At 42.0% G+C, this 17704-nt stretch overlaps 1 protein-coding gene and 1 long non-coding RNA gene across 4 annotated transcripts; one reads left to right on the top strand and one right to left on the bottom strand.

Annotated features, from left to right (window-relative positions):
* The first annotated feature begins 1691 nt into the window (after positions 1-1691).
* Positions 1692-10500, top strand: LOC308311882 (uncharacterized protein). 3 transcript variants are annotated; one of them, XM_080758655.1, is made up of 12 exons: positions 1692-2253; positions 3614-4313; positions 4449-4900; positions 5049-5125; positions 5641-5818; positions 6024-6100; positions 6196-6240; positions 6900-7024; positions 7384-8582; positions 8760-8890; positions 9012-9213; positions 9497-10500. In XM_080758655.1, the coding sequence occupies exons 1-7, from the start codon at positions 1747-1749 to the stop codon at positions 6227-6229; spliced, it is 2025 nt and encodes a 674-aa protein (XP_080614781.1). In that variant the 5' UTR covers positions 1692-1746; the 3' UTR covers positions 6230-6240; positions 6900-7024; positions 7384-8582; positions 8760-8890; positions 9012-9213; positions 9497-10500. The 3 variants fall into 2 exon arrangements, with proteins under 3 accessions (XP_080614782.1, XP_080614781.1, XP_080614783.1); XM_080758656.1 differs by having other exon boundaries at positions 9015-9213.
* A 518-nt stretch (positions 10501-11018) lies between these two features.
* LOC308311348 lies at positions 11019-13659 on the bottom strand. Its single transcript, XR_013963635.1, has 3 exons — positions 13194-13659; positions 12824-12903; positions 11019-12342 (listed from the first exon to the last, which is right to left on the bottom strand). It is a non-coding gene; the product is annotated as an uncharacterized lncRNA (long non-coding RNA).
* Between the last annotated feature and the right edge of the window lie 4045 nt (positions 13660-17704).

Here is a 17704-nt window from a genome sequence, read left to right as displayed (position 1 = left end):
GTGAGATACAAATAGTACAACAGGTGAGTACCTAAACATAATAAAGTGTGGGACATGCCATGCACACTGTACTACTGCAAGAGTTAAAATCAAGTTAAAAACAAGTTAGAAACCTCCAGTAAAAAGGGGGATAAATTCACCACAAAAGTACTTAAAGGGATACTGGATTAAGAGACTCATAATAAATGTACAGTACAATTATAGGAATGGTCTGATGTCGAAAGACTCATTCAAGCCCTTATTAACAGTATTGAGGGTTGACATCCAAAATGTTTCATGCTGCAGGAGTAGAACATCAATGTCTCCACCCCTAGGTGGCAGTTGGACCCTTTCAATACCAATATATCTCAAGGAGGAAATACAATGTTGTGCTTGGTGGAAATGTAGGGCTACAGGATTTTTGAAATTTTTGTTTCTTACTTATGTCACTCCTATGTTCTGAAATTCAGGTTTTAAGGGGTCTTAGAGTTTTGCCTATGTAGGCAAGCCCACACACACACACACTTAAGCATATAGACCACATTGTTTGTCGTACAGCTGATAATGCCCTTGACTTTGAAAGTCTTGCCTGAAGTGGGGTGATTAAATGTATGACATTTAGATGTGAAACCACATTGTGCACATCTGCCACACTTGTAATTACCATCTGGAATATCAGACAAAAATGTGTGGGTGTCTACTGAGGTAAATGTGACCTGACCAAGAGGTTCTTAAGATTAGGTGGTCTTTTGTACACTATGCGAGGAGGGGCAGAGAAGGTTCTTCCTTGGGTGGGATCTGACCTCAAGATATGCCAATGCTTTCTGATCGTTGCTTCGAATTGTGTACCTAATGGAGAATACTGTGTATAACAGTTAATTTGTTGGGCTTTATCAGTCTTCTCCTTTGTTTTAAGACAATCTAATTGGGTACATTCACTGAATTTGTCTATGGCAGGTTTGATCCATTCATCTGGGTACCCACGTTGTTCAAAACGATTTTGGAGGTCATTTGCATGTGTAGTGAATGATTGATCTGAGCTGCAGATCCTACGTACCCGTTTGAACTGACCCATAGGGATGCCCTTCTTCAATGGGGTCGGATGATAACTTTCACCATGCAACAGGGCATTTCGGTCTGTCGGTTTCCTATACAGATCCATGTTTAGTCTGTTATTTTCTTTAATGACAAGAATGTCAAGAAAATTAATTCGGCAACGATCAGAGGCCATGGTGAACCTTAAAGAATGACTGCTGTCATTTAAAAAGATGTGGAAGGCTGTCAACTCTGTAGAAGAACCAGTCCAGATAAGGAAGATATCATCTATATAACGTTTCCACAACTGAATGTGTGTCAAAAATAAAATCAGTTTCAAGGAGCCCAACAAAAAGGTTAGCGTAATTGGGTGCCATCTTACTACCCATAGCCGTACCACATTTTTGTAAATAAAAGTCATTTTCAAACAAGAAAAAGTTTTTAGTAAGCACTATTTCAGTTAACCTGACGCTGCCAGATCCAAAAAGCTTGCTACACAAATTTGTTTCACAGCTTATTTGGATCTGGGATCGCGGAAGCAAATTCAATGACGGGGCTGTTCCTTTTTTTCAAGATACTTGGTAGATGATTGGATGTCTATCACCGTGTGGGCGTGCAAACACAACCAATCATATTGACGTGTCTACGTGACGTTTGTTTGGATGCGACATCAGGATGTTTACATGTAGTCCACTGCATTTCACAGAACAACTTGTTGCTAAAAAAGTTATCATGGATGTCGGAGATTTGTGTCGTTTTTGTAACGCCAATCTGCGCATAAAAGGTACTATTACGAATTCAAAGAATATATTTGTTAGTACTAAGCCTGTAAAAAGTGTTAACGAACGCCTGATAGCGTTAGGTTTAACACTGTTTAAAGACCCCGCCGTATCGTCTCGGATGTGTAAGCCATGTATTACATTGCTTCAAAGAATGGAAGTCGTTTATCCCATTTTCCGGCGCTGGCAAAAAGAGGACAAAGACCGAAGACCTGCAGAAACGGCTACCGCTACAGCAGAAACGGCTACAGCAGAACCACGGACGCCACCTGAGGAAACTGGACCGAGGACAGATAAACGTTACAGAGAGCCTACGCCTTCTAAAACACCACGGCGGATTAAAAAACCTCGCACTCCATCTCACACTTACACCCCTACATCGACTGATTCCCCAACAACCCCTTCTCGTAGGCTGTCTAAACCATCAACTGGGATGCCCGTACGGCGAAGCCTATTAGAGGTAAATTCATATTGTGAAACTATTTCTAATTGTGTCTAACCTAATGCTGCCAACTCGCGCTAATCCAGCTGCGCTGCTGCAATTGTATACATATGCTCATTCTATAGCAGTTCATTAAAAAAATATAACCATCTTAACATTAATGACTGAACATTGCTTTTCAGGCCGTGACCCCCCAAAATAATCATATTTGAACTAGGGACACCCTAGATAAATATTGTGAAAATAGCTGATCTACAAGCTCATAACGTGTGAGCTTGTAGTTTGGCTATTTTCAATGTTTTGCCTCTTTCTTATATCATTTGACAATTTGGCCAATGTTTGACCAGTTTGTATAGTATAGTTTGTTGAATACTTTTGATGCAGTAATGGTAAAACAAAAATAGATATTAAAAAGGTCTTGAAAGTTCTAAATTGTCACTTGCACTGTCGATTGAAAAAATCAGGTTGAGAACCACTGCTCATCTTTTGATCTGATAAGCACACTTGGCTCAGGGCATGAGCTTTGAAAGGGTCTCAAATAACAGCAGGCTGGGGGGGGGGGGGGCTGTCCCCCCAATCCTGCCTGTTCTCACTTACTTCACGAATCTCTTCCAAGCAGGCCTGGTAACTCACAGCTTTTAAAATATACTACACTGGTTAATGACTTTTCAAAGGAAATGTGACTAGGCAGGCTGTCATTAGCTAATATTCCCTCTCCATGGACATAATATTTGGCTGATGCTACTATAATGTGACATATTTTATCTTGGTTATCTGGCAGGGTCTAATCTCCCTTTACATCTCACAGCCCATCCTCCCTCCAACTCTACCTACAGAGGGGGGAGGTGTGAAGACAGGCAGATGTTAAATGAGTCACATGGTGTCAGAAACAATACATAGATACATGATACAATACATGAAATAGACCTGTAACACCAAACAGGATTCTCCCTCCCTAACCAATCGACATTCTAATATACAGTGGGACTTACCACCTACCTCTTGTGTGTATAATTTAAACTAATTGCACACGAATAAATTGCATATTTATTCCAGCATCTTTGCATGCTGCAATATTGTCTTATTTGCACAGTTTATATACTGATACTGGATTTTTATATACTGTTACTGTACTGTATATCTATATCTGTGCATAGTAGCAAATATTTATGTTGGCCTCTGTTCAGCTTTGTTGTCATGGTTTGTATCAGTTTTCTGTCTCAGTGCATTGAGAGTAACAAAAATAATGATTATAATTCCTTTTAAGTGAGCACGTATTAGGCCAATAATCATAAATCAGATCATGATCCATTATCTTTAGAAATGCATAGTCACAGTTATGATTATTTAATAATAACCCCCTTTGTTTTTCTTTCAGGTTACTATCAGGGGTAGAACAACAGTGTGTGACAACTACACAGCAGGGATTGTCGAACACCTCACCTTGGAGAATTGGACAACAGCAGCCAATCTGATTGTCAGACACCAAGAACTGTTTGGAGAACTTAAGAACAATCTCCTACAATTGATAGAGGATGAGAGCAAAAAACTGTGTAGTCCCTCCCAGGGTTGTATGTTGTGGCGGTCATCGGCAGATGATTTGAAGGCATTTTCATTCGCCCAGTTGCTGTCAGATCTCCAGTCTACGTCACCTTTCATATTTTCTATATTTAATCAAATCACCAAACAGTCTCCCCATGTCACCTGTGCTGCTGCTGCAATAGCTCTGAGAGGCAGGGAACCACGCTTGTCAGCCTTTGCATATTATGTGGACAGTGTTCTACTGTATGGAGGGGCAAAGAAGGCAGTTTTTAAAAGGCTCAGCAAACTGGGTATAACCACAACGCACACCAACGCTGTGAAAAAGCTCACCGAATTGGCAAAGACCTGCGGCCAGGAATTTCACCTACTGAAAGTAGCAAGTGAAATCACTACCGACAGAGTGGAGCAAATCAGCTTCACAGACACTGCTGAAGGCGGAGGTGCTATGGCTGCTGAAACAAGCCCACTGAGTGACACAGCGAGTGCAAGGGACCTGGATGAAGCTATCCTCAGCTTTGATCTGTCTGTCTTCTCAGGTTAGAAGGGCTATTCTTTTTGTTGATCATTGTTTATTTTGTCGCTGCATAAGTGTTTATCCTTTAATGTTATGAGTCCATTTATGTGTTAACACATTTTTATTCTGTGTGTGTGTGTGTGTGTGTGTTATACAGATGAAACCACCCAAAGCACCATGGAGAACACCATCGCTGCGCAGGGAGGTGCTGTTCTGGCCGGCAGTGTCTTGCCGCTAGGACGATCACAACCAACACCACCACCCACATATTCCATCATATTTGACAATCTGGATTTCTTCATCCGCCCACACCACCAGTCTACCAGGCAAGCAAACAAATCCATCCACTGGGTTCACCACATGGCTGTAGAAGACAGAGTGCCCATAACCCATCTCAGCAGGGACAAGCCAACTCAGCCAATTATGGACTATGACATTGGGAACTCCCTTCCTGGTCCTGAGATCCAAGCCCATATGCGACGAGAGTTTGTTGTGCTAGGGAGCCGCATTCTGACCCAGTACCTGGATGCTTTCAAGCCATTATCTGCTGTAGTGGCTAGTCACATCCCTCACCAATATTCAGACACAATGTCAAAGGCCTCCACCCACGTAAGTATTAAATTACTTACACTACAACTGTCAGTTGTACCATTGAGTTAACTTTTCATTAAGTTGAACAAGTAACAACTAGTGTACTGGCATAGGATTTAAACTAAAAACTTTATGCTACTATAATCCATATATTCTTCCTTCATAGCATCCTCTTGGACTTCTGTTCAAAGATGAGAACCAAACTGGGGACTTGGTAGACGTTTTACAGCACATCCAGAATGAGTAAGTATGGCTTGTCTTGGAATTTATGAAACACAATGTTCGTATTCGTGCAGTTTGTCAATACCACGGCATGCAAAAAAAAAAGTCAGTGTTTGTGCATTTCAGCGGCCATTGCTTATCAAAAAGTGACACTTTAACTTGCCAAATTAGTGATTTTCTACCACTAGTCATCTCAATCACATCATGGCATTACCGGATTTACATCACTCATCGCACAATTGCCCAACTTTACATGTCATAGACATTGTAACATCATCATTGATGTCATTACTGACCATAGTCATCAAAGATCGCACAATGTGGGACATTGATATTTGATAATGATATATTGGAAAAAGCCTTTATGTATCTCTACCATTCCAATATCGTTGAGTGCAGGGGCTTGATTACATGCTGCAGGTGCCCCACAGGCCTTATTAAGTTTTGAAATAAGGAAAATATATAATTTACTTACATATGCATCTGAAGGGAAGGGTTTTGATAAATCTAGTAAGTCTACTTGATGTTTCATGTAGGTATGTGCCAAAGGCCCCACATGGACTGGAAAGTGTTTTTGTAGGTGGGGACAGACTGACAGAGGGGAACAGTCGGAACATCCAGTTGTCCTATGCCGAAGGAGAGAGCAGGGAAGACAGACTGGAAGGCCTTGTCTTCAAGTTTGAGGATTGGCATGCAATCCGGAACCTGTTTGAGGTGGGTGAACTCACTCAATGTTTGACCTCAAACAGTTTATTCACAACAGTATGGACTAGCAGCCAATTACTGTACCACTTCCCCTGAAAACAAAGTTTGGACTAACTTGACTTATCTATGCTATCATGCTAATTATCATGACAATAATATTTCCTCCTAAATGAAATTGTTTGCTTACTGTACTACAACATCATTTGGATTTTAGATCTATCATCTGGTCTTTTACAAGGAGGATTCAGCCAGAGATCATGGGACACTGTTTTCAAATATGAACAGGTTGAGGTAAAAAAGAAATGTTCAAAGTGTTCTGTTCTGTTTTTATATATACATATTCTGATTCTAAGAGCCTTGTTAACTATTTTCCAAATCTTTTGCAGAGATGTTCTTTGTGATGAACTCCAGCCACCATGAATTACGGCTTGGTACTTTATCATTACGACTTACTGTGCTCTTTAGCGCCTGGGGAAATCCAGTCCAGCCAGCATGAATTCAGGCTTGGTACTGCTGGGGGGAGGGGAGGGGGGGCTGACTACTAACGACTGACGACTGATGATTTCTGACTTCATGAGCGATGACCCGGTTTGTGTTTGTATTGTCTGTATATATTTATGTGTGTTTGTGTTCATGTGATTTAAACCTTTCAATCGACTATACAGCCCCATACCGACTTCACTGACAACCTTTAACCCATCTTACCCTCCCAGTCCCCCAGATCCACCTAAACTTGCCTTTTCTATACCCCCAAGTCTAACTCCTTTCCCATCCACTGCTGTCTGTCTGTCTCATGTTTTGTCAACTGTTTGTTTGACTAACATTGTCTCCTTATAGTGTACTTTGTAGCCGCTTTGAATTATTGAAAAGCGGTATACAAGTAATTAACTAATTGTTGTTAATTCTGTTAATATTGTCATTGTTTGTTATTATTATGTAATACTTTACTAATATATGTGGGTCCTGTAACTGTTAAGTAACTCCTGCCACCACGATTTTGTCTGGTGATCCCCTAAATGTCGTCATCATCCTCAGCAATTATTATTCTTTGCCTCCTTCCCCTTTTTTTACTTCTCATATTTTTTTGCAGTTGCAGCAATGCAAAAAAAGGTCCTCATGCTGCGTTCAACGCATATAAAGACATGGTGAAAAAGGACACTGCTGCTCTGTTCCTGGCTGCCACAATGGAGCACTTTGGACTGAACAATGTCACAGGTACACAATTGATTGTCACTGATTATGGTCACATAGTAGTTGTCGACATTATTATATATTATTTCAAAACATTTCAATTATGAATGTGAAAATGTTTGACAAGGATATCTATTCTTTTGTCAGACACATTTCAGATAAAACTCCTATTCGCCAGACACTCTGTAGTAGATTTTATAATTTTTGTGTTTGAAATCTATCGTCAACTTTCCCATTTCACCAGCACTTGGCTGATGCAAATTTCCTGGGCATCTCAATTTCTTTTTTGAATTGTAGTTTAAATGTCATGGCTCTTTTTACTTTTCTATTGCTTCCACAACTACGTTATAGTAATTCTTGTTCATTTAAATATGTCTCAACAGATGTGCCAGAGGACTTCATCCCCAAGGACATCAGGTCTGGCTCACCAGATGTGAAAAGGAGCTGGTTGCATAAAGCCGTGACCCAAATTGTGGACCGGTTTGTCATGTTTAATGACATCTCAGACACTGTGACCGGTATCCGACAATGTGCCAGTGATCGTCCTCTACTGGGGAAGGAGCTCCAATGCCGCATGCCAAGTTGTCCCAAAACCTACAAGTACAGCAAGGCCAGGGAGAACCACGAGCATAAAATTCACGGCTTAACTGTGCCTACAATGAGTGTGCCAGAGCCAGTCATGCCTAGTTCCGTGGACCACAAACGACAGCACACAGAAGCAAGACTCAGCTTTGGCTTCATGCTGTCCAACATGCAGGATGCAGTGAAGGAGGGAGATGGAGAGAGGTTACTGAGGATGTACTCTGTAGCATTGCTATTCTACAAGGCCTATGGTCATACCCAATACTCCTACAGTACACTCCTGCTGACCGTGCAGGTCAACGCCACTCTCTCCCCTCGCCTAGCACACAGTCTGACCTGGAACAGGTTCTGGAATGGGAGCGGAGGGAAGGGCAAGAATATTTCTCTTGATTTGCATCTGGAACACCTTAACAATTTCTTGAAATCGTTCCTTAAGCGCACAGGCCCAAACATGACTGAGAAAGCAGCAGACAGGATCAGCAAGTCCATTGGGGTTCTGAAGGACATGATGGACATCACAGACACTGAGCTGGACGTATCGAAGTCCAGCGGCATCCATCATGCCCGTGACCAGACTGACGACATTCTAGCACTTGTTGAGGTTCTCAGAGAGGCCGAGCTGTTCAAAAACCAACCAGGCAGACAGTTCACAGCCTTCCCCAAGTTCAACAGAAACCTGCTTGCAAAACTGAAGCACAGCGAGGTGTGCAGTTGGATGAGGTCAAAGCTGAAGGAGTGGAAGGGTGTCCCTATTTGAACAATGACAGCATAGACTCAGAGACTTACTTCCGACTACATAAGTGTGGGACACAGACAACACCGCGAACTGAGAATTATTTTTCTCTCCCTCCCGCTCCACCTTTTCAAAACCAACTTTATACCATGGACTGTGACATTGGGAACTCCCTTCCTGGTCCTGAGATCCAAGCCCATATCTGCTGTAGTGGCTAGTCACATCCCTCACCAATTTTCAGACACAATGTCAAAGGCCTCCACCCATGTAAGTATTAAATGACTTACACTACAACTGTCAGTTTTCCAACGTGAACAAGTTGTGGTAAAAAAATAAGAAAAGTGTTCTGTTTTATATATACTGTACATATTCTGAATCAAAGAGCCTTGTTAACTATTTTCCAAATGTTTTGCTCCACCTTTTCAAAACCCACACACTTCACAGGTCCGTCGCTGCACCTCGATGACGTCACCCCCTGGTCCAGAGAGCCTGCCCAAGAACACACAAGAGCCAACTCTCCAACATCCCGAAAACAACGTTTCCCCTCTTGCACGCATAGATAGAATAGAATACTGGTATAGTCCCCACTCCTTTTGGGGTCTTATTTTTGTCACATTATTATATATATGTATGTGTATATATATATATATATATGCACAAAGGTGAAATTCATCCTCTTCTTTTTACACATCCTAGAAGAGTCTTGCTCAAGGAAACGCACATCGACACATTGCCTGGCCTGGAATCCTACGCAGTAGCGACGTCCATCATGGTTCCCCCAAGAATATCTGCTCCAATCCAGCACAACTCTGCATATTCACAGCAGTAACGGCTCTACAGCTGGGTCAACCAAGGGCTCTGGCTTCCCAGGCGGGCTCAGTAACCACTCAGCTATGGGGTATGCAATTCATATTTCAACACTATTCATACTGCCCCGTGTGTTGCCTTGTTTTCACTATGCCGTCTGAACAATATTTTCATCAAAGGTTCAGTTTTAATGTCACCATCCATGTAATCATAACAGTAAAACATGTTTACACTTTATTCACTAATCCCGTATCAACCTCAGTGGATACACATACCCTCAGCTAATAACAGCTTCAGCTTGAATGAAGTCTTTGTCTTCCATTGACAAACATGACCATTTTTTTATGACCCCCCCCATTTCTCTCCCTCTGCAGCCGCAGTAGATGCCACAGCCAGTCATCATTACATGGCTTCCACCCCTACCCAGCAACGACAGGGCCTTCCACAGCAACAACAAGTCTGCACTGTCGCAACGCATTTTTAAGTATGCAAAAACGGCAAAAATAATCTCAGGGTTTTTTGTGTTAAATCCAGTAATGTTATTGAGAAAAATGTTGCTTTTTAAAAGCCATGCAACCCATTTAGACCGGGAAATAATCTGTAATTTTTAGATTTATTTGGCTATTCAAAAATAGCAGATCTACAAGCTCATAGCACGGCAGCGAGTGCCACGCTATAAACTTGTATATCTGCTATTTTTGAATAGCCAAAGTATAAAATATCGATTATAAAGTGGTTACACGGTTCCCGGTTTGAATGGGTTAAGCTATAGCTATGGTGAGTTTGAACTTAGTGAGACTGCAACTGGCTCCTAGCACCACAGGAAGTCATTCCTGCCTGTGTTCACCAAACTCTCCTTTCAGCGTTAAAGCGTTTTACTGAGTCTGAGTCAGTCAATAATATAGCCTTGTAGTCTTTAAACATGCCCACGATACACTTTAGATAACGTATATCTGATTGTGCTATAAAAGTCTGCAATAACTGCTGCCAAGTAGCCAAAAATTGTGCAATAATTCACTGTTTATATTCATCAATGACTGCCGAGTGTGACCGTGGATCAGGCCTCTTCATGGAGCCCACCAGAAGTGTGACCTGGACCCGATGTGGACCAGACCACTCCACGGATCCCACCTGCCTATTTCTCTGTCTTTTTTTCTCTCTGTCTATCTCTCTCTCTCTCTACCCCCCCCCCCTCCGACACGGTCGAGGCAGATGGCCGCCCACCCTAGAGTCGGGTTCTGCCTGACGTTTCTTCCTAAAGTGGAGTTTTTCGTTACCATTGTCGCAATATTGCTTGCTCTGGGTGGATCTTTGTTGGTTGTAAAGTGTCTTGAGACAACTTGTGATTTGACACTATAATAAAATTGAATTGAATTGACCAAGGGCATCTTATTTTTCTCATTTGTCACCACACATTGCAGGATGTAAGAAAATATGTATCTCGAATAGGAACTTAACAAAGGGTACTTGAAAAGGATATGAGAATGCATAGTTGGGACCTTATTGAATATAGGCTACGCACGTATTGTTTTTATGATCCTGTTATATATATTGTTGTGATTTTCCCCTACCTAAGTATGCTCAACTATAGCATTTACTGTTTTTATAAATACATTTTTCATTTGCCTCACTTGTTCATGTTTACTTTGTAAAACTACATAACATGTTTCTAAAGTATCAAAGCTGGATCCCATGTGTTAAATTGCAAATTGATCAATGCCTCTAGCCGAATGATTTGAAACAATCAATTTGAGAGTCATCATGCATAGTGAAAAGGGTGACATACAGTACCAGGACAGATGTACATTTTTACTTATTTTGTGATAAACGGTTCTTAATCAAAGTGAAATTTGCATACCTGGAAAATAAACACCAGATTTTTTGAAGTGACAAACTTTTAATAACTTTTATGTTCAAATTACATACAAAACCATTTTAATCATGAGCATTCAGTCAACTGAATATTCCACAGCTCGAGTTGACAACCAATCTGAATCTTATAATAGCCTTTAATGGCCAACTGCTTATTCGTCAGACGATTCTGAGCTGCTGTGCTGTGTTCCCATCTCAAAGTCGTCCTCATCTTCATCAAAATAGCCTGTATAATTGATGTCTGGCTCAGTGAAGCTATCCTCTTGATAAGGCTCTACATCGTCAATATCACCAAAGACTTCATTGATGATTAGCAGAATTTCTCTTGCATGTTTTTTTCTGAATACAGGAAGGTTTCTAAGAATGTAGGACAAGTCAAATATGTGTGTGCCGTGTTCTACTACTGCATCTATGAGCTCAGCACTGAAACCAGTACATGCTGACTTGCTAGTGTAGACATGTGCTGTGTCTTTTTCTAAACAAACCATATACTCCTCTAACATTTCCCGGATAAGAGATTTGTCCTCTTGTGTTACCACTCGACATTTCCCTTGCATGGCAACATCTTGTTCTATTACCTCATGTTTGGGGATAGGCTCGTAACACTCTTCACCTGCACATGAACATACAGAGTGGCAATAGCTGCAGCAGACATGCCCTGGCTCTACACTTGTTGGCTGGTTTTCAAAATGACTGTACAGTGCTTTTCTAAAGCAGCTCTTAGTGCCAGTGTGTATCAGTTCTTTCACTTCTGGACCAGCCCTTTCAGGTTTTTTGATAGCATACAAAATTGCATGTGACTGCAACCCATTTCTGCCAGCCCTTCCAACTTTTTGAACAATGTCTTCAACATCCTCTGGCAAACCATACATTAGAACATGAGAAACATTAGGGAAATTCAAGCCCATCCCAAGAGCTGTTGTTGCAACAACCACTCTGCAGCTCCCCTCTCCACTAAAGGAGGCCAAAACTCTGTCTTTGTACTTTGACAGTGTATTGCTGTGGAAGATTCCTATAAGGTGGTTCTCAGCCTTCTGATCCTGGTCTTTGTTAACCCAAGCATCTTCTCCCAATTCTGCTTTAAGATAGGTGAACACTCTCCCAAGTGACTTCAGTGCTCTGCAATAGATTATAATGGGAGACATTGATAGACCCTTATCTTTGACCTCCTTTACCACCCAGTCCATACAGTTCAAGTTATCGGCAGGAACCCGAATCAGTCCCAGTCTGATGTTTCTCCTGTTTGGGCTAACAGTCACGAGAGTTGCCTCCTCCATATCCAGCATCCTGGTCACACGGCCTCTGTTCTTGTTATCAGCCGATGCTGTCAACGCTAACACAGGTAAACCTGAAAGACAAGTGCACATGTATCAGCAAACAAGCATTAATGAAGAACTGTATGCTACACTTTCTATAGCGTTGTAAAGGGGAAATAATTAGGTTATTTATGTTATCGGTAGCTTCAGCTAAAGACTGACGTTTCCATATATCATAATGTATTTTCTTTAAATGACAAATAACTATACTTGGACAGCACCAACTTCTATGATCTGCTCCTGTAGTGTATACACCCCTCCCCCTAATCAGGCTATAGAGGGGGTTTATCCTCCCCAAGTTGCCAGCACAACACAGCCCTCCCCCTAACCTTAAAAAAAGGGGGATTAACCTAACCAGGTTGCCAGCCCAATGCACACACAAAAGAAACAGCCCCCCCAACATTCCCCCCTCAGTTAGCAGCACAATGCAGCCCCCCTTCCAAACACAATCAATGCCCCTTTTCTGGATTGATATTAATTAATCATGTAGCATTACTGTGTTTCAAAACTCACCTTCTTTGACTAGGGATCTTAGTTCATTCAGCCTGGAAAAGGCTTCTCTGAAGGCTGGCTTCCCGTTTGCTCCCAGCCCCCTGGTTGAAAGAAAAAGACATCCTAAATTGAGTCTAGGTAGCAGCAATAGTAACGTGCATAGTTGCATTACAGCAATACAGTAACAGTAAGATCTGTTTAACATTTGGTCTGTTTGTGTGTGTTAGCTTATTGTTTACAATATAATATTTGACATAAATGTTACAACACTTCGTCTTGGAACTACTGTAGCCGTATTTAGAAACACGCTGCTCTGTTACTGTTTTGTTTTACAGTTTAATGTGTAGTGTAACAATTACACTATACAGCCATTTAACGGTGTTTAGCTTACCATTTGTATGCGACGTGAACTTCATCGACGACAATGCCAAGTAGGTTTTCACGATACACTTGTGATGAAAGCATATCACGCCATTTATCGCTAAGTAACCAAGATTCCGGGCTGCCAAAGACCAGCTGACATCGGCCGTCGAGGATGTCGGCGTGTGCTGCATTATCTACGAGTTGCGCAGCATAGAGTCCAAGATTCGTAGCCTCTTTGATTTGATCTGCTACGAGGGCAGTCAAAGGAGAAACGACGATCAATATAGGCTTCGGCGTCCCCAGTTCTTTCACTACCAGTGGAGCTAGTTGGTAAATTAAACTCTTGCCGAAGCCAGTCGGGAGGAGCGCAAAAACATCTTTTCCACGCAAAAAAGCCTTCAGTGCCATACTTTGCTCTTCTTTCAACGAAGAAATATTGTCCAGTTGAGAAATAACTGATGTTATTGCAGCTTCTATCGTCATATCGCTCATGGTAGCGGCCATGTTGACTAGTGAATAAGTGAAACAACTACACAACACAGCAGCTTCTATATACCGTCACATCCGCTTTTGCACATATCCCGCCTTTAGCTCACGCTGATTGGTTCGGTACGAAGCTGATCTGTCTCAGGCTCAACTCTGTCGGAAGTCCCAGATGAGTGTTGTGTTGGGGAATATGTTGCCTCAATACCGCCCTCATCTGGCAGCGTCAGGTTATATTTCAGTGAGATCTTTCAAACATTTAGTGCTGGGGATAACTTCAACCCTTTGATTGAGAAAGTGTTCAATTCCCTCTAGACCACCTTGGTGTGGGATGTTCGTATATAAACTTTCCACATCTAGTGTAACAAGAAAAGACTCATTGTTAACTGATTCTATGGTTTGTAGGACCTGAATGAAATCACTTGAGTCCCTTAAAGGGGGAGTGTCCCGGCCCGAGATTAACATTGCTGATAAGGTACATCACGTGGTCTGAATGAAAACGGTTTCAAACGACACGTGACTATATCTCAGGCTCTGACGTGACCTAGCATCTAGGCGAGCTGAGTGGCTAGCGCACTAAAGGCTACTAGTTTTGAGGTCACTTTTTGCGTCATACTAGGTGGAAGTATCATAAAAAAATAAAAAAAAAGCTTGAAAATCTTCGTTAGAATGACATTGAGTTGACGTGTACGTTTTAGGGTAAACTGTTACATAATCGCAATTTCACACTCGGACTTCCAGAGAGCTGGGATGCAGCCCCGCTCACGGCCGTTTGTCCCCTCTCACCGCCGGGGCACAGAGAGCTGGGATGCAGCCCCTCTCACGGCCGTTTGTCCCCTCTCACCGCCGGGGCACAGAGCCTATTCTGTTCATGCAGGCTGCGCAGTGCGCACACGGTATAGCGGCGCCTCTCTGCCCCGCATTGAACTGGGCATGTGTGTACACACACACACACACACACACACACACACACACACCATTGTTTCTTCATGTGAAATGTTTGTTTATGCATATTAATTCATGAGAATCGCGTGTCCCGGGTTTACAGTACTTACAGTGTTTGCATAATCATTCAGGCTACAGGAATGTTTTAGCCAATAACCAGGTGTGAAACAGTTGTCGCACCGTCATTGTTCTGATTGTGAGGGAGGTATTTTTTATGAGTCTAAGACTCTACTTTACTCTGTGAGTGTGAGTCTGTACGAAATAATAAATTGCCTCAACTGATCATCTGACCCGTCTGTCCTAGATTCTAAGCCATGAAAATATTCTGCATTATTTTCCATTCTGCAGCAAGGGGCGATATAATGCTGTGATTCATTCCACTTTACTGACTGTTTCATTGCCTATATGTCCGATTGTCCGTCATGAGTGACTATACTCGTCGCCATAATATAAATATGAAATGGGAATATTTAGGTCAAATTGCTGATTGATTTTGAACATGCATTAACAATAGCCCCGAGAAGATAAGAACACAAGACGGACAACATGCATTTATTTATTCCAAGTTTATTCATTACAGTCAAGTCAAGCCGATCCCTCTCTGCCCTGTCCTTGGAATTGACGTCGGCTATGGCTAAGACTGTCTACAGAATTCATGAGTGAAAAACATTGTATGGGTAATTGGGTATTATGAGGGCCCTCTCTCTCTCTCTCAATTCAATTCAACAGGCTTTATTGGCATGACGTTTTACAAGTGTTGCCAAAGCACAATCACAGATATTACAAATAACAACATAATATCAATGACATGAAAAAATAAACTCTCTCTCTCTCTCACACACACACACCGCGTCTCGCCGTCTTGCAGTTGCAATGGATGACGGATAGAGCCGATGCTCTTGGTAAATAAACACAACTCTTCGCGTTCACAACAGCTATACACAGGCTAAAACATATCGATATAATCAACTTGGTATGATTGCTCAGATGCCCCGCGCACTTTACCCGCGCACAGAATCTGTGCCTTTCAATTCAATTCAAAGGGCTTTATTGGCATGAGAAAACATACGTTTACATTGCCAAAGCAGAAAGAACAATACAGCAATACAATCAAAACAAAAATTATGTACTTTGAAGGTCAGAATCTTCAATAGATCAACTTCTATGTACCAAGATCACTCGATGCAGGTATAGTGCAGAAATATACACAATGATTAGTCTTTATCTCCATAGAAAAGTAAGGGCTTACAGCACACATTTTCTTTGTACAGTATTTCACAAAGCCCACGTTGGAACAGATATTATACTCTTACTAGATCAAGTGGGGTGACGTTCATTTTAATACCAAATGGATTATATCGATATGTTTTAGCCTGTGTATAGCTGTTGTGAACGCGAAGAGTTGTGTTTATTATTTACAAAGCTTTGTCAAATTGTCACCCATGCGATAATCGGCCATGCCTCCCTGAACCTGTGTGTGTGTGTGTGTGTGTGTGTGTGTGTGAGAGAGAGAGAGAGAGAGAGAGAGAGAGAGAAAGAGAGAGAGGGAGAGTGTGTGTGTGTGTGTGTGTGTGTGTGTGTATGGAGGGGTATAATATTTGATATACATAAAATGATCACCCATACAAGTTGATCATTATAGCCTAAATAACGCTATGTCAAGTTTCATCATACTTCTGGTGGCTATTTGGAGAGCTCCAAGTTGTGCACGGATACAAGTTATTTTTTCCAGTGGTTTCTAAATGCTAGTTTCTTCGAATATATTATCTAATCTTCACAAGTTGTCGCGCTATATTATTATTATTATTAGAGAGAGAGAGAGAGACCGCCCCCCCATATCGGTGTGTGAGAGAGAGAGAGAGAGAGAGAGAGAGAGAGTGTGTGTGTGTGTGTGTGTGTGTGTGTGTGTGTGTGTGTGTGTGTGTGTGTGAGAGAGAGAGAGAGAGAGAGAGAGAGAGAGGGGCGGACTCAGGTTAGGCCGGCGCAGTTTTGCTAGAGTAGTCACAGGCAGTGGTAACGTTACGTGAAGCTCCAGGGCTCCGTGAGCCCTGTTCAGCACTTAGCCGGCTGAGGGCGTGTCAGCGGGGGGGAGACAGATAGACAAGATAGGTACGATGGAACCCGTCACGCGAAATTGCGATTATGCAACAGTTTTCCCTAAAACTTACACGTCAACTCAATATCATTCTAACGAAGATTTTCGAGCAAAAAAATAATTTTTACACCAAACTTTTACCCAGCTATGAAGCTAAAAGTGACCTCAAAACCACTAGCATGAGTTGATAGCCACCAGGAACGCTAACTCGCAGAGCCCAGAGCCGCTCTGCCATTTAGCCCAGATACAAGATCAATTTCATTGGTCAAATTGAGCTGGCCCGACCTGACGTCACAATCTAGATGCTAGTTTTAATAGCCTTAATAGCTTCCCGAGGGGCGTGTCACTCCCCGTTTAAGTAAGAGGGTAGTGCAAAAACATGTGGCTTAAAGGGATTGTGACATTTAAAACACATTTTTGTAGATATTTTGTGTTCTTTGGCTTTTCTTGACATCAATTTCACCAAAAAAAACAAATTTGAACATTCAGTGTATTCTCCGCTGTCTGGACTTTTGTGAATAATTATGCAAATATGACTCGTGGGTTGGACGGCGGAGGCCTACGTAATGTAACGCTAAACCTCCGCCCCCTCTCCTCTGCTCCCTGCCTACCAATTCTACTACCCGCCCCCCTCCTCCTCATCCCCGCCCCTCTCCTCTCTTCTTCCTCATTCTGACCGCGACTTTGTTTCAGTATTATAATAATAATAATAATAATGGCTTCTAGAGAAAAAGCAATCTGCTCCGTTGTCGGCTGTGTCAATCAACACAAGTCCTTGCACTTTCCACCAACTGGCCTAGATGAAGATTCACGCTCTAGGTGTATGCATTTTATTTTTGACGGTAACGTTCCAACCAAGTTGTCAAAGAAGCGACTCTTGGTGTGCGCACATCATTTCACCCCAGAAAGTTTTTCAAATCTCGGTTCAGAGTGGATTTGCAACCAAACTTTTTATGAACCCAGGAGCAATACCAAGCATTCGTGTCCCAATCCCAACTATAAGTATTTATACTGCA

Source organism: Protomyctophum bolini (genome assembly GCF_963924005.1).
Source record: "Protomyctophum bolini genome assembly, chromosome: 24".
Taxonomy (NCBI): domain Eukaryota; kingdom Metazoa; phylum Chordata; class Actinopteri; order Myctophiformes; family Myctophidae; genus Protomyctophum; species Protomyctophum bolini.
Note: the sequence above shows the minus strand (reverse complement) of the source record. Positions and strands in the feature narration are given on the sequence as shown.

Coding starts and splice junctions, on each gene's coding strand:
- LOC308311882 (XM_080758656.1), top strand. CDS start 1,747: ATGGATGTCGGAGATTTGTGTCGTTTTTGTAACGCCAATCTGCGCATA. Junction 4,314..4,448: donor TGATCTGTCTGTCTTCTCAG/GTTAGAAGGGCT, acceptor TGTGTTATACAG/ATGAAACCACCCAAAGCACC. Junction 4,901..5,048: donor TGTCAAAGGCCTCCACCCAC/GTAAGTATTAAA, acceptor CTTCCTTCATAG/CATCCTCTTGGACTTCTGTT.